General features: G+C 45.6%; 1 protein-coding gene across 1 annotated transcript; it reads left to right on the top strand.

Moving 5' to 3' along the window:
• Nucleotides 1–394: 394 nt before the first annotated feature.
• On the top strand, nt 395–25,367 carry LAPTM5 (lysosomal protein transmembrane 5). The gene is made up of 8 exons (XM_069875411.1): nt 395–598; nt 7,641–7,734; nt 17,009–17,085; nt 17,793–17,921; nt 18,881–19,006; nt 19,560–19,655; nt 23,528–23,620; nt 24,594–25,367. The coding sequence occupies exons 1-8, from the start codon at nt 512–514 to the stop codon at nt 24,666–24,668; spliced, it is 777 nt and encodes a 258-aa protein (XP_069731512.1). The 5' UTR covers nt 395–511; the 3' UTR covers nt 24,669–25,367.
• Nucleotides 25,368–26,086: the final 719 nt, after the last annotated feature.

The raw sequence follows: 26,086 nt of genomic DNA, 5'->3' as shown, positions 1-26,086 counted from the left end.
GCATCCCACCACCCTTCTGGTCCCAGAACCATGAGCTGCTCAGATATCAGCTCCCAGGAGCACTTCCAAGGAACAGTGACCTTGCTGGCGAAGAACAAGCCTCTTCAAACTGAGGAATTTGGATACTTCACTGCAACAACAGTGGGTCAAGTTTAAGGTGAAATTCTTGTCCCCCTGCTTTCATTTCTGCTGATTTTTGTAGGACAAAGCTGCTTTGGATCCCTCCCCTCCCCGTACACCTCACTTGCTGAACACCACCTGCCTGAAGCTGCGTTTGTGCTTATGTTTGCCAGCTGGGATGTTGCAAGCAGTTAAAGATCTGTTAGCAAAGCAACACAATTTTGCTTTCTTTATTATTGAGAAATCAAAGACCTCATGTGACTTTGTAGATGACTTAACACATTTATAGACCAGGAAGGAAGTTGAGCTGCACTGCTCGCTTCTCTTTTCAGTGGGGTGGTTGCTGCAAATTCAACCTCATTAACTCACAACTGGGCAGAGGGGTTAGAAAATGACCACCCAAACGACCACCGAGCCCCCCAAATGTTGCTTCTTCAACATCAAGACAGCAACAGTCGTTCTAGGGATCTTTCACATGGTAAGTTACAGGGCTGAAAGGGGGGACAGGGAGAGGAAAGAAAAGAGAGGTGGAGGTGTTATCTTTGCAGGAGGTGTAATCATCACATAGCACAAGGTTTCCTGATTGTTGACTTTTCTGTGCCCTCAAAGGAGAAAAATCGGTGGTTTAAGAGGGATGGGCAAAAGAGGAGAAGATGTTGGGGGGGAGGGAGAGGAAACAGGAAGAAATTCATTGTATTCAGAGGGTGTTTTAACTACTTTTTCCTGGCTTTACCTACAGGAGCTCATGGAAACTCACTCTGCTCCCTAGTTTTCCTTGCAGTTTAACGCAGAAGCTCTTACCCACGCAGGGCTGTGGAGCTTGGCCAGGGCTCAGCACCGTTGCCTGCACCTGTTGGTTAGAAACCAGGCAGCAGAACAGCAGTGGGAGCAGTGGGAGTGATGAATTCACAGGTCGGGAGGGAGGAGGGGTTCGAGCCCCAAGCAGGCAAGGGCAGGTGGGCAAAGCTGCCTCCTTTTTCTCTTTACAGCCGGCTGGACACTCTGTGAGCTGGTTTGGTTTCCGTTTGGCTCTGTGGCTCTGTGTTCAGCTGCCAGCATCTGGCGTAACTGCTCTGGGGTGGTCACAGATGGCAGCGAGCAGAGGTAGCAGAGCCTGGAGAGACATTTCTTCTCCACCACCCGGTTGCACAGAGGTGCTTTCAGGTGCCTTTAATTCGTACCGAGGATGTGGTTTCTTGCACAGCAGAGACACTTAAAATTATCCCATCTGTCGCGGTCGGCATGCGCAGTCGTGGGTTGGGAGCCTGCAGGGGGATAGTGGTTACTGGGGGCTCTTAGCACGGGAGGAGTGAGGGGAGCTGTAGCCTGAAGGTATGTGGTGGGCACAGCCAAGCATGGGAAGGACATTCCATGGTCCTCCAGCTGGCTTTGGCATGGCAGCAGGAGCAAACCAGGCATGTCCTCGCTAATTGAGCAAATCTCACCGCGCCGCAGCCTCCTCCTCACTAACAAAAAACCAAAACAGGGGTTCAACCTGCTGGTGTAATGGTCTTGAATTCCACGACGGATGGATTAGTGGAGGATTCGGCTCATGAAATGAAAAGCAAAACAATAGGGGAAGGGAAAGCATTCAATGAGTAATAGGACTTCATAAACATGCGAGGAGCAGCAGCACTGGGGGTTGCTGGATGTGGTGAGCGAGGGTGGCTGTGCTTGGGTGCATCAACTCTGCACCTCCTAGCCCAGAGCAGGAGTGCAGGGAAACTTGGGTCTCCACCACATTTGTGTGCAAGGTAACTGCCAACACTTTCCCCCCAGCATTACTTGAAAGTCAGGTGCTGTACTGGCAGTTCAGCACCATATCTTGATCTTTGGGGACCTCAAATCAAAAATATTATGAGATTGGTTAAAGGAATCATGCCTCTTTTGCCTTCTATCTTTTGAGCATTCTGGGCAGGCTACTCGTCTTTTTGCCACAAGCTCAAAGCTTATAATCTCACTGCTTTAAAGGAAAAGAAATTGCTGCATTTCCTGCTCATTCTCATGACCCCAAGACACAAAAATTGAAATGTTTGAAAGCTGAGAGTTTGCAGCAGAGCACAAGCAATTTCTGACAGCCAATTAAACACACAGGCATCACAGAGGGACGGTCATGACCTGTTTAGAAATGGTAGCCTCGTAGGAAGTACAGCCAAGATCTGAAGAGGCGCTGGAAAAATTAAAGGTCTGTGCAAAGGTGGGAGACACAAGACAGGGAACCACAACACATTTTCTCCAGAGAGCTGGAAGCACACTGTGCAGCCTGAGCTATCTGATATCAGTAGTGAAACAGAGATGCAGAAACTAATTACTTCTTCTTAGCTGGCAGGGTGAATCATAAAAAAGCTTCTTTTGTCTTTCTCAGAAGTCAGCAAATGCTTTGAGCTGACATACACCTTTCTCCTAAATGTTTCACTATGATGCCACCACCGTCAATAGAGATTCCTGATTTGCACCAGTGTGTGAGGGAACAGAATGAGACACCAGCTCTCGGTACTGGTGGCTGACAGAAACAGTCTTGAAGATTGGGGTTGAACCAGTAAAGGATATGGGGAAAGGGCAGGGGCAGCCTGAGCCCTCAACTCTTCATCCCTGCTGCTGCTGGCTCCTGACAGAATGACCATCACTGCAATACCAGAGCCTGTTAAATCCCCAAATCCCTGAGGGTCCCAGTGCATCTGTACCTACTGTATCATCTCATCGGTATCTTTTACACAGACCCCCTTGGGAAACAGATTGATGTTGGAGGAGGTTGTCCTATCTTACTGCTTTAAGAGTTAACGTAGAATAGCAAACATTTTTTTCCCTACCTCTTCTCTACTTTTTTGATTGTGTAGCTGCAGCTGGGCAGAGGGAGGGAAAAAGAAAATGGGATTTATAACTTGGCAGTGACTTGGGTGATTTGCTACATCAATACACTTGGTTTGTATCAGTATAAATTATTGCTGTGGGTCCTAGTGATGAATCATAGTGATGCTGAGTGATAGTAATGCCATCAAACACGAGCTCTCAGGCTTTGTGATGATGTCTTATCATCCTATAAATTAGATTTGTCTCTCTGCTGATCTCTCCATAGACAGTTGAAATAAATTGTGGGCATTCTCAAACAAACAGGGAAGGAAAGGAACAAGGAGGGGAAAGAGTTGTATGAATTGCAAAGCTTCACTGGGTGTTGGATGTGACTTGCAGGTGACTTTCAAAGAAAGGATGGAGGAGTTTGTTCTTCTGCTCATCAGCTTCTCCCAGGCCTGAAGAGACCTCAAGTTATTGACATTAGCTTCAAGAATAAGGCTGGAAAGTCGCTTCTGTGCATAAAGCATGGGAAGAAATCCAGCAATTAATTTGCCGCTAGTCTTTGATTAGAGCCAAAGCAGGTCTTAGGAAGCAGCATGCCTGCAGCTTGGTTGTGCCTCTGTTGCAGCCAAGCTCTTCTCTCTGGCAGCTCTTTAACTCACAGAGCAGAGCCTCATCCTCAGGACCTTCCACAAGCTCAGTCCTCACCTGTGGATGTGTTGGATTCTTTGTGTCTTCACCAGCCTGTGGCTGACCTCAGATATTTAGCAGAGCCTGTGCTGCTCCCTCATCCTTGTGCAAACAAGAGAAGGAGAGGGAGGCAGCAGGAAAGGAGGAAAAAGATGAAATGTTTTGAAAGGAAACCAAATGGGAGCTAAAACACTCCTCGCTTCATCCTGTCCTGCCACAACAACCACTTTTAAATTAAAGAAAAGGCGGAGCACTGGAAGTGGAGCATTTATATGCGGTGCTATTTGCCTTCAAAATGCTGAGCATCACCTGCTTGTGTGCACCACTGACAGAAACCTCCACAGCACCCCAATGTCCTCTTACAGCAGCATTTCTCTGTCCCCATCCACCCCTGTTCATTAAAACTTCAAGCTCTTGCAGAAATACTGGGTGTGGGGAAAAAAAATGGAGCGGCCATCACACCGTGGCCATGTGCATTAAGATAAATTATTTGGAGATTAGTCAAGCTACACATGTATCTGAAAAAAAAAGGCCCATGACACAACCTCTAACAGCAGTTTAAGCCTATTGCAGCTGCAGCAAAATCATTCACCAGGGAACAGTGGCTGCGTGCGTCATGCTGCTAAGATTCTGCTTTGCAAGATGCCCCCAAATTAGCTGCCTCGGTTTAACGCCTGGTTCTGCCTCAGTCCTACGCTATTTGGCTGCCACTTTGCTTAGAGGTGTTGTACATCTTTTACCAAGAAATTTGAAGCACTCCTGTTAAATGGAGACAGCAACAAGATGAGATAAGTCCTCATAAGGTGTGTCCTCCATAAGAGGTGTCTTCCATAAATTGCAGCTGTAGGACACAAAATAAGAAGGGCTGGCTGGTGGAGGAGCTGGGAGGCTGCAGCACATCAAGGAAGCTGCTTGGTGGGAGATGAAATTTTAAGCCCCTCTCTGTCCAGTTGTGACATAGCAACAAGAGAGGGAACTGGATGCTTGTCTGAGCAGTCCTGTCTGTCTGAAACAGGAACCTTTCAGTTTCTTCTGGAGCTGAGAGATGAATCTCAAGTGAGACTATATAAAGCATTAAGAGGCAAGGAGTGCCAGGTAGACAGCATATCAGTCTTCACCTTCTTCTCAGCTTGAAGCAAGCAGCTCACTGTAGGGGTTTCATCATTTTGTACGTATCTTCTCTACAGGAATAAATGAGCAGCATGTCAAAGCCAAAGCAGGGGATGGAGAGGTATCCTGATCCTCAGACAGCACTTGTGATGGAAAGCTGAGGAAAAGACTACGAGATCTTGCACTGTTTTATCTCGTTGAAGTTCAGTGGCTAATTTTATGCAAAAGCCTTTTTAATTGGAAAGTTTAAACCAGCTTTCACTTTAAAAGTTTCTTCATTAACCTTTCAGGTTGAGCTCGGGTTTTCTATCTGACTAGTACTTATTTTATGTAACTGCAGTTGATCTGGTTGTGTGGCTCATTTCAACACCTGCAAGGAAGCCAGGGCCTCTTTTGTTTTACTGTTTCCCTCTTTGATAGACACTAGAGATGGTTCTTCATAACGAAAGTTTAGACTCTGTCTCTGGTCTGGGTGTAAATCCAACTGGTGTGGGACTTTCTGGAATGCAATGATGTCCTGCTCCCACTCATCTTTTGGGAATGAAACAGATGGTTAGGGCTCAGGTCATTTGTTTTGCTCTAGTCTCCATTTAATAGAAACCTGAAAAGATGATTTCTTCCTTTATTTCCCATTATGACATGTGAGGAGTTAGACCAACAGTAGGAATAAGGGAAGTGAAATCACTTTGGGATCACGTACATGAAACCTCTCAGACAAGTCAGGGCACTTGAAGTCAACGCGTCATCTCCATGTGTAGATAGTTAAGGGATCCTTTAAATCCCAGGAAAGACCATCAAGAGTAAAAAATCTTCAGACTGATGCAATTTCATCCTTGACAAGGTTCAGTGCTTCCACGGGACTTCAAACACTGTTAAATTAAACTGAATTCATGCCAGCTTTCTTGTGTCCACATGTAGTGAGATCTAGATATTTCTCCTTTTCCTATCAACCTCATGAACAAATTGCAAAGTTCATTTACTGTATGACTAAAAATTGAACAAAATTAGCATGTCTCATGTAGCTACTGAACAATCTGATATCAGACAGGCCAGGAGACACGTCCTTTCTTCTCAGACTGTAGACAGTATTTTAAATGCAGAGGGCAGTCTAGTAGTGGGACAGAGTCCCAGTCCTCACTGCAGCAAGAGTGTGGTTTGGTGGAGGCTTATTCCAGAAGCAAAGGGTTCTGAGGGTTGTGCTACAGCTCTTTGGGAAGCTATACTTGGAGCTTGTGGCACAGAAGATTGAAAAATTTGGTTTTGAAAGTAGTTTCTCGGTCTTCTGCAGCCAACGCAGAGACAGTGGGAGAGTCTGCATGCAGCTCCTGTCTGCCACAGGCCGTCCCTCCCAGCCACGCTTCCCCATTTCTGGGGGCAACGCAAAGCGGTTCTTTCCATGCCTTTTGGTTTTGTTGGTTTGCATTGTCAGCCCTAGCACCTCTGACTACTCCTCACTCCTGCCTGAGCTCTGTCTGGATCTCTCAGCCATCACTCTGCAAAAGACAACAATTATGCTCTCTTCTGCTCACACAAATGTGATGTTTGCCTCAGTTCCCTGCAACTGCTGGTTTTGCGCTGTTTCCTACGGGAAGTTCGCAAACATGAGTACAGACCACAACAGACCCCGTTACTCCTCGCCTGCATCACTTCTTGAAGAGATTGTTGAAATGAAATGCTGCTACAGTTGTGGTGGAGCAGTTGTTTCAGCTATACGGTACCCAAGCTTGTGGTGATCTTGGTGGCAGATACAAACTTGCTTCCTGCATCTGTGTGAGGTTCAGATCACTCACAAAGGTTGCGTAATCCAGATAAAACAGCTTCTGTCAGCTACCACTTCATGGAAAACTCTTCTTTGTTGATGGCTACTGTCTGGGGAGGAAAAGAAAGCTGGGGAAGAGCTGTTCACAAAGGCTTGTAGTGACAGGAATAGGAGCAGTGGGTATAAACTGGAGAGGGGCAGATTTAGAATAGACATAAGGAGGAATTTCTTCACGATGAGAGTGGTGAGACACTGGAACAAGTTGTGCAGAGGAGTTGCGGCTGCCCCATCTCTGGAGGGGTTCAAGGCCAGGCTCGATGGGGCTTGGAGCCCCTGATTCATTGGGAGGTGTCCCAGCCCGTGGCAGGGGGTGGAACTGGATGGGCTTTGGGGTCCCTTCCAGCCCAAACTATTCTATGATTCTATGATCTCCAGCCTTAGGGAGGTCTCGTGTGGCCCCTGACTGCCAAGTGCACCAGGAGCTCACCCTAACCTGGGTGTTACAAGTTAATTTTTCCTTGCAGATCATTACTATTTAGAGTCAGAAGTGCAGGGCTAAGACTGAGACCACAGCTCTCAGCCTCTTTCCACTTCCCAGCTTGCTAAACTCAAGAATAGGATGAATCCTGGAGTCTGGGGTTTGACAGTCCAATTCAGAAACTTGGAGAAAATCATTTTGGTTCAACATAAAAAAACCCACAAATGGAGATTGTTCTCAATTCAATAAAAGAATGAAAATATTTTTTGTGTCAGTGAAGTGGTAGAGCTAGACTTACAGAGATATCTTTATTCTTTGTGTGTTTCTTTTTACACTTTGAAATACTACTGTTACATTTAGCTCAATTCTACAGCAAAACACAATTTCAAAATGTAAAGCCGGGACTTTCTGGATAAAAAAATGTTGAAACCAAAGTCATTCACTTTGTAATTCCTCCATCCTCCTTCAGCAGCTGGCAGAAAAAGACAGTTAAACCCAAACCATTTATAACCCGATAACAATTGCCTCAATATTTCCTCATAAAGGATTTTAAACCCTTCACAACAGCCTCACTCGACGACCCATCCTGCATTTAGGACCATGGCCTTTGCACGGTCCCTGGAACACATTTGTTGATGGAAAGTCGGGGCAGGGACTAGTGAATTGTGTCTTTTGCTTTTGTTCTTCCAGGTTATGAGCATTCTGCTGCTGATTGAGTACTCCCTGGAGGTGGCTAGTGGGAAAGGCTTTTGCAAAGACCTGGGCAAGGATTACTACAGAATTGGTGAGTCACTGGGATGCTGGGAAACAGCAGAGTTCTGTGGGATTGAGAGGGAGCCCAACATCCTGCATCAAAGAAAATAGGAAACTGGTATACAGAGCAGATGGGCCATAAAGCGCAGACCCAGAGGCAAAATTCAGGCGCCAAAGACTTGAATTTTGGTTTAGGCTATGGCTGTGTGGGCTTGGGAAACTGATTGGAAACTGATGTGGAGCCCAGTGAATCACAGAATCATAGAATAACCAGGTTGGAAGAGACCCACCGGATCATCAAGTCCAAGCATGAAATTGTCTTTGTTTCAGTACATCAGCCCAGCTCTCCAGTACCCTCATACTCCTCCAGCATTCCCACTCCCTTTGCAATACACTTTGCATTAATCTGAAAATCCTGTTTTCCCCTTCTCTTTCTTTTCACCAACTGTAGAGCCTTCCAGTGTCACACACAATGCTGACTGACTTCACACAGTGAGCATTTCCCAGGAAAACACTGAAGTGTCTGACCAGCTCCTCAATGGACCCATTCTGGACAGTGGCCTTGATGTCCTGGAGTGGGGAGAAATTGCAGCCCCACACTACACCCCATGGGTGTGGGGGATAACAATCATAGAATCATAGAATCCCCAGGTTAGAAAAGACCCATCAGATCATCGAGTCCAACCATTCCCATCAATCACTAAACCATGCCCCTCAGCACCTCATCCACCCATCCCTTAAGCCCTTCCAGGGAACGTGACTCAACCACCTCCCTGGGCAGCCTCTGACAGTGACCAATGACCTTCTCCGTGAAAAGCTTTTTCCTAATGTCCAGCCTAAACCTCCCCTGGTGGAGCTTGAGGCCATTCCCTCTCGTCCTGTCCCCTGTCACTTGGGAGAAGAGCCCAGCTCCCTCCTCTCCACAACCTCCTTTCAGGGAGTTGCAGAGAGCAATGAGGTCTCCCCTCAGCCTCCCCTTCTCCAGGCTAAACACCCCCAGCTCTCTCAGCTGCTCCTCTTGTTCTCCAGCCCCTTCCCCAGCTTTGTTGCTCTTCTCTGGACTCACTCCAGAGCCTCAACATCCTTCCTGTGGTGAGGGGCCCAGAACTGATGCTGCTTCCACTACCCTGTCCTCTGTGCCATGGAGCCATCCTCTCCTCATCATGTATAATCCCATGCAGGAACCTCCTACCTCACTGCTGAAAACTGAACATAGGATCATGGAATGGGTTGGGTTGGAAGAGACCTTAAAGCCCATCCAGTTCCAACCTCCTGCCACGGGCAGGGACACCTCCCACTGGATCAGGGGCTCCAAGCCCCATCTAACCTGGCCTTGAACACCTCCAGGGATGGGGCAGCCACCACTGCTCTGGGCAACCTGGGCCAGGGCCTCCTATGGTATTTACAGGTCAGAATACTTTCCTGCAGATACAGTTATGTAAATATGGCAGTTGTTTTTCATTATTTTTTGCAGAAATATCATCCAAAGGCAACAATTATTTGTATTTATCAAGTACCTGAGTAGAATATTCTTTAAAGAAAATGAAACATATTGTTGAGATTTTTCATATAATTTCCATATGAAACCATTATGTGCTTTCTAAGCAAGATGTGCTTTTCTGGAAATCCGGAGTATTTGCTTTAAGAATAGAACCATTCTGAGTTAAATTGGCCCCATTTTTAATACCACTCCCCCCTCTTCCCACACAATCAAAATGACAAGTCTTCCCCCTCCCCCTCTTGTACTGCCTCCTACACAAACCAGAACATTTTATAATGAAATCCCCAGCACTTCCACTTGGCTTCTCTTCCCAAGGATTTCAAAGGGCTCTGCTTGGGAGCTTGTGAGTGTTTTCTGATTATAGTTGGAATAAACAGTGCAACGCTTCTATTTCCAGAAACTAGGAGGGAAGCAACCCAGCAAAGCAGTACAAAAAGTTCAACTAGACTTCGAAATCCAGATGGAGGAGTTGGAGAACAATTTGAGGAGAGGTTCCGTCGATGCCCTCAGCATCTGCTGTTCTATTTGTAGATCCTGCCAGATTAAAGCACTTCTCAGAATATATAATGCTAACACTGTAGTCACGGCCCAAGAATATAAACAAGGCAGAGTCTATGGGAAAACGCCTTTAACGCAATACGGTAGGAAAAAATACATACAGGAGTTCTTTTGAAGGAATCGGAGGTCCTTCAAGATTTCTCAGCAGTATGTTTTGCTGCCTTAAAAAGAGGGGCTGGGGTGGGCTTTGACTGCCACAAGTGTGGTCAGAGAGGTGAAGCAGAAGTGGCCAAGAAGGCCAGCAGCATCCTCGCTTACGTCCAAAAATGGTGTGGCCAGCAGGAGCAGGGAAGGGATCGTCCACCTGTACTCGGTGCTGGTGAGGCCACCCTCTAATCCTGGGTTCTGTTGTGGGCCCCTCACTCCAAGAAAGACATTGAGGGTCTAGAGAGCATCCGGAGAAGGGGAACAGAGCTGGAGAAGGACCTAGAGCACCAGTCTTATGAGGAGCGGCTGAGGGAACTGGGATTATTTAGTCTGGAGAAAAGGAGGCTGAAGAGAGACCTTACTGCTCCTTACAATTACCTGAAAGTAGCTTGTGGTAAGGTGGATGTTGGTTTCTCCTCCTAAGTATTAAGAGATAGGATGAGAGGAAATGGTCTCGGGTTGTGTCAGGGGAGGTTTAGATTGGATATCAGGAAAAATGTCTTTACTGCAAGAGTGGTGAAGCACTGGCAGAGGCTGCCCAGGGCAGGGGTGGAGTCTCCAATCCTGGAGGGGTTCAAAAAGCATGTGGCCATGGCACTTTGGGACATTGTTTAGTAGGCACAGTGGTGGTGGGCTGATGGTTGGACTGGATGATCTTAGAGGATGATCTTTTTCCAACCTTAATGATCCCATGAGAATTAGTATTGTTGTAGTTTTTTGTGATTCTGAGTTATGGAAGGAGTGACTGGGTCAGCTCTCTATAGAAGACGGATGCCCTGCCCCTTGCAGCCTGCTAATTCTTGCTGTCTAAGCTTACAAAATGCCACAGGCAGCACAACACCAAGATCGCTCCTCTGAAATTTGTTTTTCACTGAAAGTTGATCAAGAAACTAACATAAAACCTGCTGAAAATGTCAAATTAAAATGGGAAGACGACCCAGCTTCTTCTTCATCTTTGGAAGCCTTCCCACCCTAGTGGGTTCAATGCCAGGATGGCAGCTAATCTAAAGTAGATTGATTTGGCCAGGCAGAGGGAACAGGAGTCAGACTTTGTTGCACGGTGATTTGGGGCACTCAGCTGCAATTTGGAAGGGTCTGGTTCACATCTCTACGCTCTATCTCAGTTGCGTACAGCAGACATTTGGATGTGCATTTCCCATGCAGCCTTCCCCATTTCCAGCCTGTTACAAATCTCATCCTGGAGCTGAGAAGCCTTCCTAACAAAAGCCTTCTTGGCAGTGCTTCATTCCTGAAAGCCTATGAGCTTTGGCAGGCTTTAACTGCTGGAAAAATAAAACCAAAAAAGCAAGCCCCCAAAATCATTTCAATTAAAACCTCCTTACCAGGTCTAAGCTGCTAACATGAATGGCTTTCTGCCTTTAAAAAGGTTACACCCCACTGCTTGCCTTAAGGTAAGATTTTTAGGATGTCTGCAATTCATACCTGCAAACATTCCGAACGTTAATCACTTTTATTTTTCATTAATGACTATAAAAATTGAGGTTGTGGACAAAGTACAACTGGAAATGTTGTTTCAATTTCTGTCCAGCCAGCCAAGAAAAATACCTCAGTTCTGCCTGAAGACCTGCGTGCACAGCATATACCACATCCAACACATACCATTTCCTACACAGAAAATATTCCCTCCTGCTCTGATGAAATGCAAATCAGCTGAAGGGACTGGGAGGCTTTTTGCCTTGCTGGTCCTGCTCATCCCTTGAACACTGCTGTCCAGAAACAGCTCCCTGCAGCTTATCAGCTACACTGAAGCAGACACTGCCATCCTTGACAATCTGTGAATGCAACTGTTTAAACCCCAGCTTTATGAGCCCTGTTTCTATTTCCCATGGCTGTTTATCGGGCTGTAAACAAGAAAGGGGTTTCACTGCATTCCTGGGAAATATTAGGATTAGGATTCAATGTCCCCCCTGGCTACATTCAGGGCAAAAACCCTGATGTGAAGTTACAAAAAAAATAGACATTTGGCAAATGAATGTACCCTCTTCCAGTTGGATGGTGGGGTTTTTGAACGACTTGCTAACATTGCAGAAACCAAACACAGCTCCAGGGAGGCTCTTTCATACTTAAAGGGGAGCCTACAGGAAATCTGGGGAGGGGCTCTGGATCAGGGAGGGCAGGGATGGGATGAGGGGAATGGTTTTCAGCTGAAAGAGGGGAGATTGAGATGAGATCTTGGGAAGAAATGTTCTCCTGTGAGGGTGGGGAGGCCCTGGCCCAGGCCGCCCAGAGCAGTGGTGGCTGCCCCATCCCTGGAGGGGTTCAAGGCCAGGTTGGATGGGGCTGATCCAGTGGGAGGTGTCCCTTCCCATGGCAGGAGGTTGGAACTGGATGGGCTTTAAAGTCCCTTCCAACCCAAGCCACTCCGTGATTCTATGATATGCCCTGTTCCAGTTACACCACCTTCCCAAAGAAAACAGCATTTATTTCATACCACGCATAAATCTCTACTCATTAAATTCCCTTGGATCTCTAGTAGGCTTCGGTCATCTCATAGAATTTGAGTAAGGAAAACCACAAGAAAGAGAGTGTTTTTTTGTCTCTTGCTGCTGTCTATTCCTGTATACTTTGAGAAGGTGCACTTCAAAGGGGATAAGTTTTATGGAGAGTAACTTACCACTTTGCCAGCCCAAAGTATTTCAAGTGGTCTTTGGCTTCTTTATAACACGTGCTCTGTTCCCATCTCATAGGGGGTTGCCAGGATAGGGCTAAGAGCCAGCAGCTACCGCTCTTTAAGGGGGTTGCTCCTTTAGCAAATATGGTCCATCTGCTAACTATGCTTTTACAAAGGAAGAATTTGTTTTGTTAAAGCAAACTCTTTGATTACTGAGGTCAAATCTGTTGGTTCTACAGCACCCCTGGAACGGAGAGATCTGCTGCCAGCAGAAAGGAGGACTATATTTCTGATGAACAAGTAGGAGTCAGACAGCATGTGGAAAGTTGTTTGCTCTCGGTTTTCCTTTTCTTTCCATTGCTTTGTGTCTCTAGGTTCATTATTTCTTTCTTATTTTGTTTAGAGGTTTTTTTGATATAGGTTCTGCTTGGAAAATTCAGCTGGGTTCTGCCAGCAATTAGCCTGCAAACGCAACGGCCAGTTGCCCAATTAATTAGTGAGCCTGCTGAGAGAGCTGGAGCATGAGACCATGCAGAGAGAGGCAGAAAAACACAGCTGTCTTGAATCCGAGGAAACACCGTGCTAAAGAGATAAATTCTCTCTGGGGCAAACTAGTAATTGTTGAGTCCAAGAAGAAAACTGGGGAGAATGGCTTCAGGCAGTTTGGTGTGTAACGTAACTGGGATTGTCTCCGTTTATGGCTGGGTCTGTCTTCTTTGTTAAAATATTTTTTGTTTTAATTCATACAGTCCTTGTGACAATCTTTGGACCTCTGTGCACCAGATTGTTGTCTGGTCTCTACTTTCCTGCTTCTGAAAGCTGGGTTTGGTTTTCCTGCCTTGAAGCTGAGGCTCTTCCCATGACCTTGGCAAGCTGCAGAGCTGTGAGCAGCCTCTTCTGCATAAAGACCTTTCTCCATTCCCATCTCTGTTTTCATTCAGGGTTTGAGTTTTCTTCTTTGCTGTTTGCTAAGATTTCTTCCTCTTCTGTGTTTCAGTTTTCAATACTTTGTGGTAAACACATCAGAGAATGGTTTGCGTCAGAAGGGAACTCAAAGCCCAACCAGTCTCACTCCTGCCATGGGCAGGGACACCTCCCACTGGATCAGGGGCTCCAAGCCCCATCCAACCTGGCCTTGAACCCCTCCAGGGATGGGGCAGCCACCACTGCTCTGGGCAGCCTGGGCCAGGGTCTCTATGGATCCCACATTCAGCTTTTTAGCAGGTTATAAGTAAAACCTTTTTCATTTGTTCTGTTTTGGTTTGTGCCATCCAAAGTCTTTTTTCCTGGTGTAGGTTAAATGTTTTTTGGATTCTTTTGATCACTCCCTCAGGTCTTGTGTGCCTGACACCTGCATGTGCAGGAGCTCGTGTACAGGTCCTTCCTCTCTTGAGAGCAGCTTTTTTGCTTCTTTCAGGGATGCAGCCTCCTGAAAAGGTTTTCCAATTTGAGCCCCATAAAGGAAGAGGCTTCTCCTGTTCAGGGAAGGAAGAGATGGTCAGAGCTTCTTTACAAACCAAAGGTTCCTCATAAGCAAATCCCATTTGTAGAGGAGACTTAAGTGTGTTGCTAATTCTTAAAACAGCAGGGAAAGTTAAAACATCTGCATGGTTTGCATGGTTTAGTGTTTGATAGGAATGGTTGGACTTGATGATCTGGTGGGTCTCTTCCAACCTGGTGATTCTGTGATCTTTTGTATTAATGTATTTAAATGAAACGACTTGCAGTCTCTACTAGCAGAGTAAGGGAGTGTTGTTGTTGGTCTCACCTACCCTCTTCTGCTGACCTTGCTGCCCCATGTGGCTCAGCCCAGCTGTCAGGCAGGTCCTCTACAACCCTGGAGAGGCTCCAGAGCTTCTCAGTATCATCTTTGGTCCTTTCTTCAGCTGGCATTTGTCCATACCCGCATTGCTTATCTTGGCCCCGGTGAGGTACTGGACAGTTTGCATGTGCTGCAGCTGGGGTTGTTTAGCCTGGAGAAGAGGAGGCTGAGGGGAGACCTCATTGCTCTCTCCAACTACCTGAAAGGAGGTTGTGGAGAGGAGGGAGCTGGGCTTTTCTCCCAAGTGACAGGACAGGACGAGAGGGAATGGCCTCAAGCTCCACCAGGGAGGATCAGGCTTGACATTAGGAAAAAAAATTTCACGGAAAGGGTCATTGGGCACTGTCAGAGGCTGCCCAGGGAGGTGGTTGAGTCACCTTCCCTGGAGGTGTTTAAGGGACGGGTGGACGAGGTGCTGAGGGACATGGTTTAGTGATTGATAGGAGTGGTTGGACTCAATGATCCACTGGGTCTCTTCCAACTTGATGATTCTATGATTCTAATGGGCATCCAGCTCCTGCCTGATGCTGTGGGCAGTGCTGGGTGGTAGGTCTGCCTTTCTCCAGCGTGGCTCTCCCTCTGCTTTGGGATGAGTATTTGCATTTGCTGCCTCAAGCAGAGTAACTGGCCGAATTAGGATATAGCTGTGACTGCTCTAGTGCAAATGTTTGGTAAACAGTGTTGGTCTGGTGTGCCTGAAAAAGTGGGGTGGATATCTCTGTCTCAAGGTCTTTGTCAATTATTTTATTCTATTGACAGCAAGGAAGTGAATTAAGGATGCTTGGGTGTGTTCCCAAACACTGAAATACTCCTAAACCCCGTAAAAATGTGAAGTGGTACCATAGCCATAGGCAAATACTTGCAGCTGGGAGAAATACAGGGCCATTTTAATGGGGGGAAAAAAATACGTAATATGGAGCAAAGAGGGATTTTAGGGCAGCTGGAATATATCAGGAACCCAATGGGCTAAAGTGGAATTTCTAGATTTCTTTAGGAAAGCAAGGGAAAAAGATAATGGAAAAAATAGAACTAGGCACTGGATTTATTTAATAGTCATGGAATAAACTGGGCAGTTGGGAGAGAGGGAAGCAAATCAGTAAGCAAATGTTTCTGATGTTTGCGAAATGTGCCTGTGGAAAGGATAAGTTACTTTTAAAAAGTCAGAAAACCTAAAAGTTAGGCTATTTTCTAATAAAATTAAACCCTTTATTCAAACACTTCAGAGCTGGAGACCCCAGACAGACTGTTGCTATTTTAAACTCAGGTAAAGCAATAAAAGAAACTGGAGAGTGAGTTGGAGGAGGGACTGTGAGAGATTGTACATTGTGCTAATGTGGATAAAGAAAGTGGCACTACTCGCCTTTTGGAGTGTGTTCCTCTTTCGTTTTTTGAGAAGCAAACCAGTGTTACAAAAGGTCTCTCACTGTCTGAACTGTTAGAAAGACCAAATGTGTGCACAGTACAGTGCAAGCGAGGCTTTGGTAGTCACTGTCAGGGCAGGCTGTGATACCAAGAGGGAAAATTGCTTCCTGGGAATTCTTCAGTAAAGCTCTGTGTATGGAAGAGATCGCCCTCCTGTATGCAGAGCAGCTGACATAGATTGCCTCCAGTCTCATAGGTAGAACCGTCTCTCATGTTGTTCTCCTCACAGATTTAGTTTTAATGTAGATGTTGTATTCTGCTCCTGGAGGGGATGGAGGTATTTCATGCTGAAACTCTGATCTGTACCAGCTGTGGGTGCTTACAACCTGTGCTTCTTGTCTGCTTGAGAACCTTGCAGACCTTTCACCAGGAATCACTTCTGGTGCCTTATGCATCTTTGAGCTTCAAAATAATTTCCATTCAGAGTCATTAATCATTAGTTAGAAGCACTCTGCTGCTTTTTCTACTTCATTCTAAGTTAATATTGAAGCCTAAGATGTTAGGGCCATAAAGATGATCTGAGTGCTGGAGCACCTCCCCTAAGAGAACAGGCTGAGAGTTGGGGTTGTTCAGCCTGGAGAAAAGAAGGCTCCAGGGAGACCTTAGAGCAGCTTCCAGTACTGAAAGGGGCCCCAGAAAAGCTGGGGAGGAGCTTTAGATAAGAGAGTGCAGGAAGAGGACAAGGTTTTCAGCTGAAAGAGGGAAGATTGAGATGAGATCTCAGGAAGAAATGCTTTTTCTGTGAGGATGGTGAAATGCTGGCACAGGTTGCCCAGGGAGGTAGTGGCTGCCCCATTCCTCGAAGCTTTCAAGGTCAGGTTGGATGGGGCTCTGAGCAAGCTGAGCAGGTTAAGGGTGCACCAGCTCCTGGAGGGGAGTTGGACTGGATGACCTGTAAAGGTCTCTCCTAACCTAAAGCATTCTGTGATTCTACAAATTAAAATCTCAGGCCAGGCAATCGAGACTCTCAGCTCCCTCGTGCCAGAGCTGACAGACTGCTCAGCCCAGTGGCTAAAGTAACAAAAATTTCAAAGATACATGAGAAAGTGGGTGAACAAAGAGAAAATGCATGTTACCTTCCAGCTGCACAGTGTTCATTCGCTCCACATACCAAATTTTTTCTGCCAGGTTATGACACTTTAACCCTTACTTAGAGATGCAATTGAATCGGAACATCGGACTCCAGCTTTTAGTAACGTGGTAATGACTTTTATTACTTTTAGCTGATGTCGTCACCTGTTTCCTGTTGATCATTATGCTGTTCATCATCAGCTTCAACCTCCTCCTCGGTGTGGTGAAGGTACGTTCTCCACAAGTAACACTTACCCGCTGGCTGAGGCCACTCTGAGTTAGGAAGAATCAGAGGAGAGATCTAGAGGATGCTCACTGAAAATGCTGAAGTATGATCAAAACCTCTGATAAATACCACTGCTCTCTTACAGAGGGGAAGGTGACTGGGTTGTAGCCTCAGGCTCATCTGCAAGGCTGCTTGCTGCCAGATTTACCAAATCTGGGAAATGTTTCCATCAAGACTATTTTTCTGTTAATGAATGGAAATGTTCTGATTTGGAAGTGTTGGGTTTTTTGCATCATTTCCTTGCTCTTTTGCAAGTCAGGTCCTGGAGGGGAACTGTAACTCCCTTTTTACACTGGGGATTCTCTTCCCATTTCAGGAAAAGAAATGATCAAGCATCAGCTTTCTTTATAGTGGTAAACTTTGAGGTCAGGTCAGTGACGGCTCTGATGTGATCAAGTGCCAATATCACACAGCAAAAATTCACAGATGTTTTCCAAGGGAATTAAAAGAAAATAGATGTTGATGTCCTTCATTTGATGTCCTTCATTGTTTCTGAATCAATTGTCACCAAAGTACATGGAATTAGATGCAGAAATTCCAGGGAAGTATTTATTCTTGGAGCACCTTAATGTATGTTCTTTCAGGTATTGATAGCTGGCCTCATTCTCCTATTCAGAACAGAAATAACTGATGTTACTTTACTTCCTCAGAAAAGGGAACGTCTCCTGATCCCATTCCTTGCTCTACAAGTCATAGACTTTCTCCTCAGCCTCCTCGCCATGTTCAGTTCCTACATTCAGGTCCCAGTGATTGTTTCTGTGTCGTCTCTCAGCCACACGGTAGGTATCAGCTCACTGGTGGGGTGGTCTTCTCTGAGAAGATAAGGAGACCATCCCCATGAGATGGAGACCAAGGTATAATATCTAATTGGGATGTTGTTTAGTTTCCACTGTCTAGGAATCTTCCTGTTGATTTTATTTTCTGTTTCATGGTTTGGGGGAGATAATCTCAGGTTTGTCCAGACTTGCAAGGGTTTGCTGGAGATAAGCTGGGACTATCACTGCTCCAGCTAGAGGCCTCTTCTATGGAGCTCGTATAAATCAGCCCAACAAGATGGGTTGCTCGTTGTTCTGGGTAGTAGAAGGGAAATAAATAGCTTAGGCTGTCAATGCGAACAAAGCCCAGGCCCTCTGTAAGATCTGTAGAAGTGATATAGGTCCAGGGAGGTTATTCTCCCTCTGGACTCGGCACTGGGGAGACCGCATCTTGAATCCTGGGTTCAGTTCTGGGCCCCTCACCACGAGAAGGATGTTGAGGCTCTGGAGCGAGTCCAGAGAAGAGCAACGAAGCTGGTGAAGGGGCTGGAGAACAAGAGGAGCGGCTGAGAGAGCTGGGGTTGTTTAGCCTGGAGAAGAGGAGGCTGAGGGGAGACCTCATTGCTCTCTCCAACTCCCTGAGAGGAGGTTGTGGAGAGGAGGGAGCTGGGCTCTTCTCCCAAGTGACAGGGGACAGGACGAGAGGGAATGGCCTCAAGCTCCACCAGGGGAGGTTCAGGCTGGACATTAGGAAAAATTTTTTCATGGAAAGGGTCATTGGGCACTGGCAGAGGCTGCCCAGGGAGGTGGTTGAGGTGTTTAAGCACCCTGGAGGGGTTTAAGGGACGGGTGGACGAGGTGCTGTAGGACATGGTTTAGTGATTGATGGGAATGGTTGGACTCGATGATCTGATGGGTCTTTTCCAGCCTGGTGATTCTATGATGCAATCTTGTAGGCATAACCAATTCTCACCTTCCTGCAGCAGGGACACTCGAAGATCCCGTTCCTGGCTCTGCAGCTGCTGGACTCCTGCCTGAGTATTCTCACCCTCTGCAGCTCCTACATGGAGGTCCCCATCTATTTCAGCCTCAAGTCTGCAGACCACAGGGTAAGTAGTGAGCACATCCAGCAGTCTGTCATGCTATGAAACCCTGTGAATTTTCTTTCAGTGGCTGGTAAGATAGAATAAACTTTCCCTGATCCCTATGGCGCACCCCGAACTGCTCTGCTTGATGGCAAGAGACGCTTTTCCATATGTTCTCACCAACACGGTGCTCTTGACTGACAGCTTGCTTATGCATGTGTTTCCTAAAAGTACACCTTATTTTTCTTGTAAGAGTCTTATGGATGCAAATTGCAGAGCAAAATTATTTGGATAGAGCTTGCCTGCATGCACTGAAAACACATCAACCTTTCATCTTTATTAAGCAGTCATACATTTAGTTCTCATTTAAATAATCTTCAGAAAAGCTTTGCCAAGGGATTGTAAACAGGAGGAGGAAGAAAATGTCCCTGTGCTCTTTCTGATGAGGAAAGTAAGGTGGCCTGTCTCACCTTTCTGAAAGGCAGGCTGAGAACCTTACAGAGATCTCCACCACTTTGTGTGACCCTGGTAAAGGGAACAACTATTTATGACTGAGACCCTCTCCTTCTTTTCACAGGGCTCCTTTCCAACCCTGGAGAAATTACCAACAGAGGAATATGCCAAAGTGATGGTCACCTTCACCATTGCCTTCATTGCCGTTCTCTTCCTGAAGGTAAATAACTGCAGTGTCTGGTGAGGCTTGAAATGAAGCTCTCCTGCATGAGGGATGTGAGGAATTGGGTTTGCCTCTCTCTCAAAACTGCCAGGGTGTTGTAAAGCCTGGTTGGTCTCTCCTTGGGCCGTGAGGATGATCAGGGGGCTGAAACGCCTCCTGTATGAGGACAGGCTGAGAGCTGGGCTTGTTCAGCCTGGAGAACAGAAAGGTTCAGGGAGAACTTAGAGCAACTTCCAGTGCTGAAAGGGGCTCAAGAAGGCTGGGGAGGGGCTTTTGATCATGGATTGAAGGGACAAGATGAGGGGAAAGGCTTTTAACCTGGAAGAGGGAAGATTGAGATGAGATCTTAGGAAGAAATGTTTTGCTGTGAGGATGGGGAGGCCCTGGCCCAGGTTGCCCAGAGCAGTGGTGGCTGCCCCATCCCTGGAGGGGTTCAAGGCCAGGTTGGATGGGACTTGGAGCCCCTGATCCCATGTGAGTTGCCCCTGCCCATGGCAGGGGGACTGGATGGGCTTTGAGGTCCCTTCCAACCTAAACCATTTCATGGCTCTATAACAGGAGCTATGCCTCAGTGCAGAGTCTGAGGCAGATCTAATGCTCAAATCACCATTTTTTATGCTTTTGCAGATGTGGGTTATAGAGAAAAACCTCTCTTGTATCCAGAAACTCTTACTGCCCATCCATGTCTAGAAGGATAAGATGTTTGAAAACAAATATAGGAAACTGTTCTGCTGTTGTGAGCTAAAATTAATTTCATCATTAAGCAGCAGGTTAGATCTTCCACGTGGGTAAGTCGCTGTATCCACACTGATATAAGCAGAGTTTTGCACACTGATACCCTGAAATTTAATTAAAATACGTGAGCTGCTAAATCCTGCTTATATCTGAGTAAACTCCACTGTGAGATGGTTTCCATTCTTCTTGCTTCAGTGGATCAGACAACAGGTTTTTCACTGAGGGGCTTCAGCCCAACTAAGAAAACTGCATCTGGAGCAGAATCTGTTACAGTGAAAAAAGCTACTTGTTAGCTGGAAAGCATTTTTTATTCAAACTTTTCCCAGGTGGCCAGACAAGACAGTGAGAAGTGGAGCGGAGCATCTTGTATGACTGCACTGCAGGCATGACTTTAGCATATCTTTTAATATTTGCATAAATTGAGTGACAGGAGTGGAGGTAACCCTGAAACCTCTCTGGCAGCTTGGGTCTTCAGCAGAAATCTCACTGACCCAGCATGCTGGTTTTGGCTGGGATAGAGTTAATTTTCTTCATAATAGCTAGTATGGGGCTGTGTTTTGTATTTGTGTTGAAGAGTTTTCATAATTTCGGGCTGGTTCTCTTCCTGCTGAGTGGTACTTACACACAGCCAAGGCCCTTTCTGCTTCTCACCCCACCAGCGAGCAGGTTGTGGTGCACAAGAAGTTGGTAGAGGACACAGCCAGGACAGCTGACCCCAACTGCCCAAAGGGATCTTCCACATCATATGATGTCGTGCTCAGCTTATAAAGCTGGGGAGAAGAAGAGGGAAGGCAGGGATGTTCAGAATTAAGGCATTTGCTTTCCCAAGTAACCGCTGTGTGTGATGGAGCCCTGCTTTCCTGGAGGTGGCTGAAAACCTGTCTGCTGGTGGGAAGCAGTGAATGAGTTCATTGTTTTGCTTTGCCCATTTGCATGGCTTTTGCTTTACTTAGTTAACTGTCTTTATCTCAACCCACAAGTTTTCTCGCTTTTACTCCAGGGGTGGAGGGAGAGAGGGAGTGGCTGTGTGGTGCTTAACTGCTGGCTAGGATTAAGCCATGAAACCTGGAAAATCAGTTGATTTGGATTTTCCCCTGGGTTAGCTATAAGACTGCTGAACTTGCAATGACTTACTGTGCTGGAGTTTGTAGGAGGAGGGGTGGGGGAAGGATAAGTTAAAAATACTGGACAGGCACAAATACTCCAACCCAGGACACGATTGACTTTCTGGGCTGCAGGCACCCATTGCCAGGACATGTCCAGGATGTCTTTACACAAAATGACTTGCTTAATGACACATTTATCCCTCTATTCTGAAATGTTGTTCTGTGTGTCTGGTGTGGTTTGCCTGCCAGTCTGCAACTGCTGTCCCCAATTAGTGATCTGCATTCCACATCAGAGCATGAGATGAAGAAGAGATGAGGCACCTGCCCTGCTTCATGCCTCTGCCAATCACCTCACATAAGACCTGCAAGATTTTGTTCATCCTTTAGCAGGAACCTTTGAGGTGCTAAGGGGCATGGTTTAGTGTTTGATAGGAATGGTTGGACTCGATGATCCGGTGGGTCTCTTCCAACCTTGTCATTCTGTGATTCTAGGAAACATGGCAACGCTAGGGTGGCGATAACACTCCTCCAGCTTTGTTCTCTCATAACATCATCCTTTGCAAGGAGCACATCCTATTGCAACGTGGAAGCCTCTCCATGCAACTTGACAGCTCCGTACCAGTGTGGTGGCTGGTTGGATGTTTGCTTGGAGAGCCCTGACAGTGGGAGCGCTGTTGTTCTAGTCTAATTTCCTTGGAGTTCTAGTATTCAAAGAGCAACATGAGTGAAGGAGTGATGCCACATAGCACTATTAAGGTAGCCTCTTTTGGCGATCTATGTGCCCACAAGTAATCTTTATCTCATCTCAATATGATAAAGTTATCCTTCCACTACCGTGGTGGTGGAAATGCAGAAACCAAGGGGAATTAAATATATTCTCATGGAAAATGAAAGAAAGGATTTAACATAATCACTTCTGAAGTAGCTCACTTCTTGACCTCTAAGACAAGCCTCTCAACCATTTATAATGTCAATCACTGCCGGTAAAGATTTCCCTCTTCAATTCAGTGTGGAGAAAAGCATCCTACACTGACTCTTGAGTGTTTGGAGTTAGTTTTTCCTGTTGTTATAGGATCTTTTTTTAATTTCTTTTAAGGATGGGGGGGTGCACAGTTCATATGATGGCTTCAGTGTCTTGTGTTTGGTCTCTGTATGAAGAAGCTTTCGGAAGAAGGAATGTTTTTTGCAGTATTCCTTAAAGGTGCTCAAAGTTTGGACTTTGCTCCTCATCTCTGGAAGTCTGTTTGAGAGACAGATTCCTCCAACTTGGATACTCCATTCCTTGCTCTAGTTCTTTGTCTTGGCGTTGTGTCAAGACAAACAGTCCTCATTGTTCTAGGAAATCCTAAGCTACACAGCTTGTTCTTGGGGCATACAACTCCCTATGTTCCTCTGAAAATGCCAACTGTTTTTAAAGCAGAATCTAATGCCAATAAAAATAAGAGGCACACGACTTTGCTTCACTGCATAGAGTAGGGAAAATATTTACTTAATACGGTATGTTTCACAGGTCTTGCTTATTTTCTTGTGCTACAATCCGTCAATCGATCCATTTTTCTCAGAAAAGCTCTCTGTTTATTGCAACTGGTAACTCTGCGAGGTGCAAGGCAATCTTGTCAGAAAAGTGGAGCTATTGTGAGTGCAGGATTTTGTTGAATGAGCTGAAATTTCATGTCAGTTCTAGTTGACCAGGGAGCCTTGGATCTCTGGAAGGTGAACGTTGTGCCCAAGGTGCTTTTCTGAGACACCCAAACTTTGTAACCTGCTCAGGAAAATAACATGAAGGAGGTTTCAAGCTTTATATGTGATGGTATTACTAGCCCTAATGACTTCCTATGCCAGTGTGCTGCCCTGAACAGATGGAGTTGTTACCTTCCTACTGAAGGATGAAGAGACTGATGTAAGGCTTTGGGACACGTACTCCTAGGCTTTTACCTTCAGAGAAGAGGACAAGGGGAGGCTGGTGGTAAAAATGGCAATGGTCTTGTTGATTTGCAATGCAATGGCAGACTTTCCTTTCCTTTTCAGGCCTATATGTTCAAATGTGTCCTGAACTGCTTTAAGTACATTAAAGCCAGCAAGAAAAAGGAGGTGAAGGTTGACCCACAAACAGTTGAAAAGGTGAGTAAAGACTGGCTCAGATTTACACCATGGAAAGGGATGATTTAGGCTAACGAGATGCATCATGATCCTTCCTTTTGCTTCTTTGATGGTCTGAGAGATAGTTCAACCCTTCAAATGTGCATTAATGGGTCCTAAGTATCAGTTTCCAATTATATTATATTCCTCTAACTTTACTTTTATATAAAACCTTTCAAAGTCAATAGCATCTCTAAGGGACCTGAAACTCAGGCTGCAGGCAAAGCAGATAAATGGGAATACATAACTTCTATTCTCTGATCCAGAGTTCTGTTTTTAATTGAAAAATTTAGTTGGAACTTGGTTTCTGTGCCTAATAGTGCTACCCATGTTTCAAATTAAGTTTGTCTTCACCTTTCACTGGATCAACATCCAAGAGATTTAGTACATTGCCCTTCACCTTAACAGTTTTTTAAATAATGGATATCAATGTCCTTACTTAGATTACTGATGAGCTCTTTAACAGTGGCATCCAGATTATCTGACATGTTGGAAATATATTGAAGCCCTTCCAAAAATAAGAGATACCATGAAGATGGATGAGAAGTAAAGAGGAAGAATATGAAATGCTAAGTGTAGGCATTTGTCTTGTTGAAACTTGGCAAATATGAGCCTTGTCTTGCCAGCAATGTGTGCCGCTGCTGTGCATGCATCGTGGCCCTCTACGATTCAAGCTTGGCTTTTTTGCATAGGCAATGAGGCTTATATTCTGGAAATTAAAGAGCCTTGGTCCATTTATCGCAGCCTGGATTTGGGGGAAGGAGGTGGGATAGGCAGCAGAGTGGATATAAAGTGCTGCTGACCACTAACTGTCCTGGATTTCTGCCCTTTATCTCTTACAGCTCAGGTGGTTCTTTTACCCACCTTTGAACAAGGCAGCGAAACATCCAAAATCAAATCCACTCGAAACCTTTCATGCAATCCCGAGTTCATAACTAATGGTCTTCTCTTTCAGGCTGTGCTGCCATCATATGAGGAAGCTGTAGAGTTACCCTTCAAGGAATCCCCACCACCCTATGTAACAATCTGAGCTCCACTCATGGAGAGAAGACGGCTCTGTATTGCTGTTGGTTCCTCTTACGCCTTCTGTCAGACAGTCAGCATCATTGAGAAGTCCTTACTTCACCTGCTTATTACAATGCAGATCCCTTTATGAGCCTACAAAGGGATGGTGAACCACTGGAGCCGGTGTCTTGTTCTATACTGGCAGTCTGTGTTGGTACAACCAAGCCACAGTGCTAATTTCAACAGACTTGGCACCAGGCACCGCAGAGGTTCCCATCACTGGCCTCTGACATCTGGCTAATGTGCATGTAGGCACTGGCCTGAATCCCTTGTCAGGCTTGCTTATAGCAGCAAGATGTTGTTTGTAATGTCTAGCGTCTAACTCAGCAGCTGAGCTATTTAGGAAGTGGAATAGGGGGAAAAGAGGAAATGGTCTTGTTGCTGAGATAGTCCAACCCTGAAGCTACGCTAAGCAGCATCTTTTATTAAGGACTCTATGGGGAAGGGATCAGCCGAAGAATGAAGATCTCAAATGAACTATAATGCAGCTCTCATCCTGTCTGCTTATGATGATGATAAATAGCCTGCAGTCCAGAACTCTCGATGCACTGGAATTGTCACTGTATTGCTCTGCCATTCTATACCTGAGGATATGCATTTTTTTTGCTTTTAGTGTGACTTGAAAGATTAATTTCAATTAAAAAAATCATTAATGGCTTCAGTACTTTGCTGTCTGATTTCTGAACGATGCTGTTCTTGCTGTCTTGAAGCATCACAAGGAAGAAAGTGTTGGCTTTCTAAACAAATTAGTTAGCAAGAATGGTACTTTGGCTTTAGGCTGATGCTATCTGATGTGTGTGGTGCTTGCAAAGGCAAAGATGGTATTTCTAGGTGCCAACCTGGCAATTTCACCTAAAAATCTAACTTGTTCCTTCCTCTTGTTTGTTATTACCCATGATGAAGATTCTGTGGCACATTCATGACTGACTCTGATTGCCTAGGTCAGCCTTTGTGGATGTTAGTGAATAGTGTGGCTGATGACAGATGAAAGATATCTAGAATTTAGCATCTGCTCACCTTTTTGGATCATTGCCTGCTTTTTAAAGCAATTCAGTATGAAAGTGTAATTTGTTCAGTCAAGACTATTACATCATCATCTGCTGTGTGGACCACAGCCTGGGCTCTTTGTTCTGCTCTGAAACAAAGTAAAACAAGTTACAATGGAAGATTTGCCAAAGTGTTAATAAGGAATGTCAGTGCTGCCCCATGCTCTTTTCATTGAATGTGTATTTGTGTACATGGGGATGAAGATAATGGTATTAGTAACGTATTTTGAGCTGGTTTTCTCGTCGCTGAAGAGGGGTCACGATTTCCTTTCTCTGTGCTTCATCTCCCTTGTTGTGGGGACCAGGATACTCTAGAAGAGGCGAAAAAGTCTGACAG

This window comes from Phaenicophaeus curvirostris, chromosome 23, assembly GCF_032191515.1.
Source record: "Phaenicophaeus curvirostris isolate KB17595 chromosome 23, BPBGC_Pcur_1.0, whole genome shotgun sequence".
NCBI lineage: Eukaryota > Metazoa > Chordata > Aves > Cuculiformes > Cuculidae > Phaenicophaeus > Phaenicophaeus curvirostris.
This window is presented reverse-complemented; position numbering and strand designations above follow the sequence as displayed.

What these genes read in the sequence shown, in the direction of transcription:
- LAPTM5 (XM_069875411.1), top strand. Translation starts at nt 512, where the DNA reads ATGACCACCCAAACGACCACCGAGCCCCCCAAATGTTGCTTCTTCAAC. An exon ending in CAAGGATTACTACAGAATTG is followed by an intron (nt 7,735 to 17,008) that starts GTGAGTCACTGG and finishes TATTACTTTTAG; the next exon opens with CTGATGTCGTCACCTGTTTC. An exon ending in TCAAGTCTGCAGACCACAGG is followed by an intron (nt 19,007 to 19,559) that starts GTAAGTAGTGAG and finishes TTCTTTTCACAG; the next exon opens with GGCTCCTTTCCAACCCTGGA.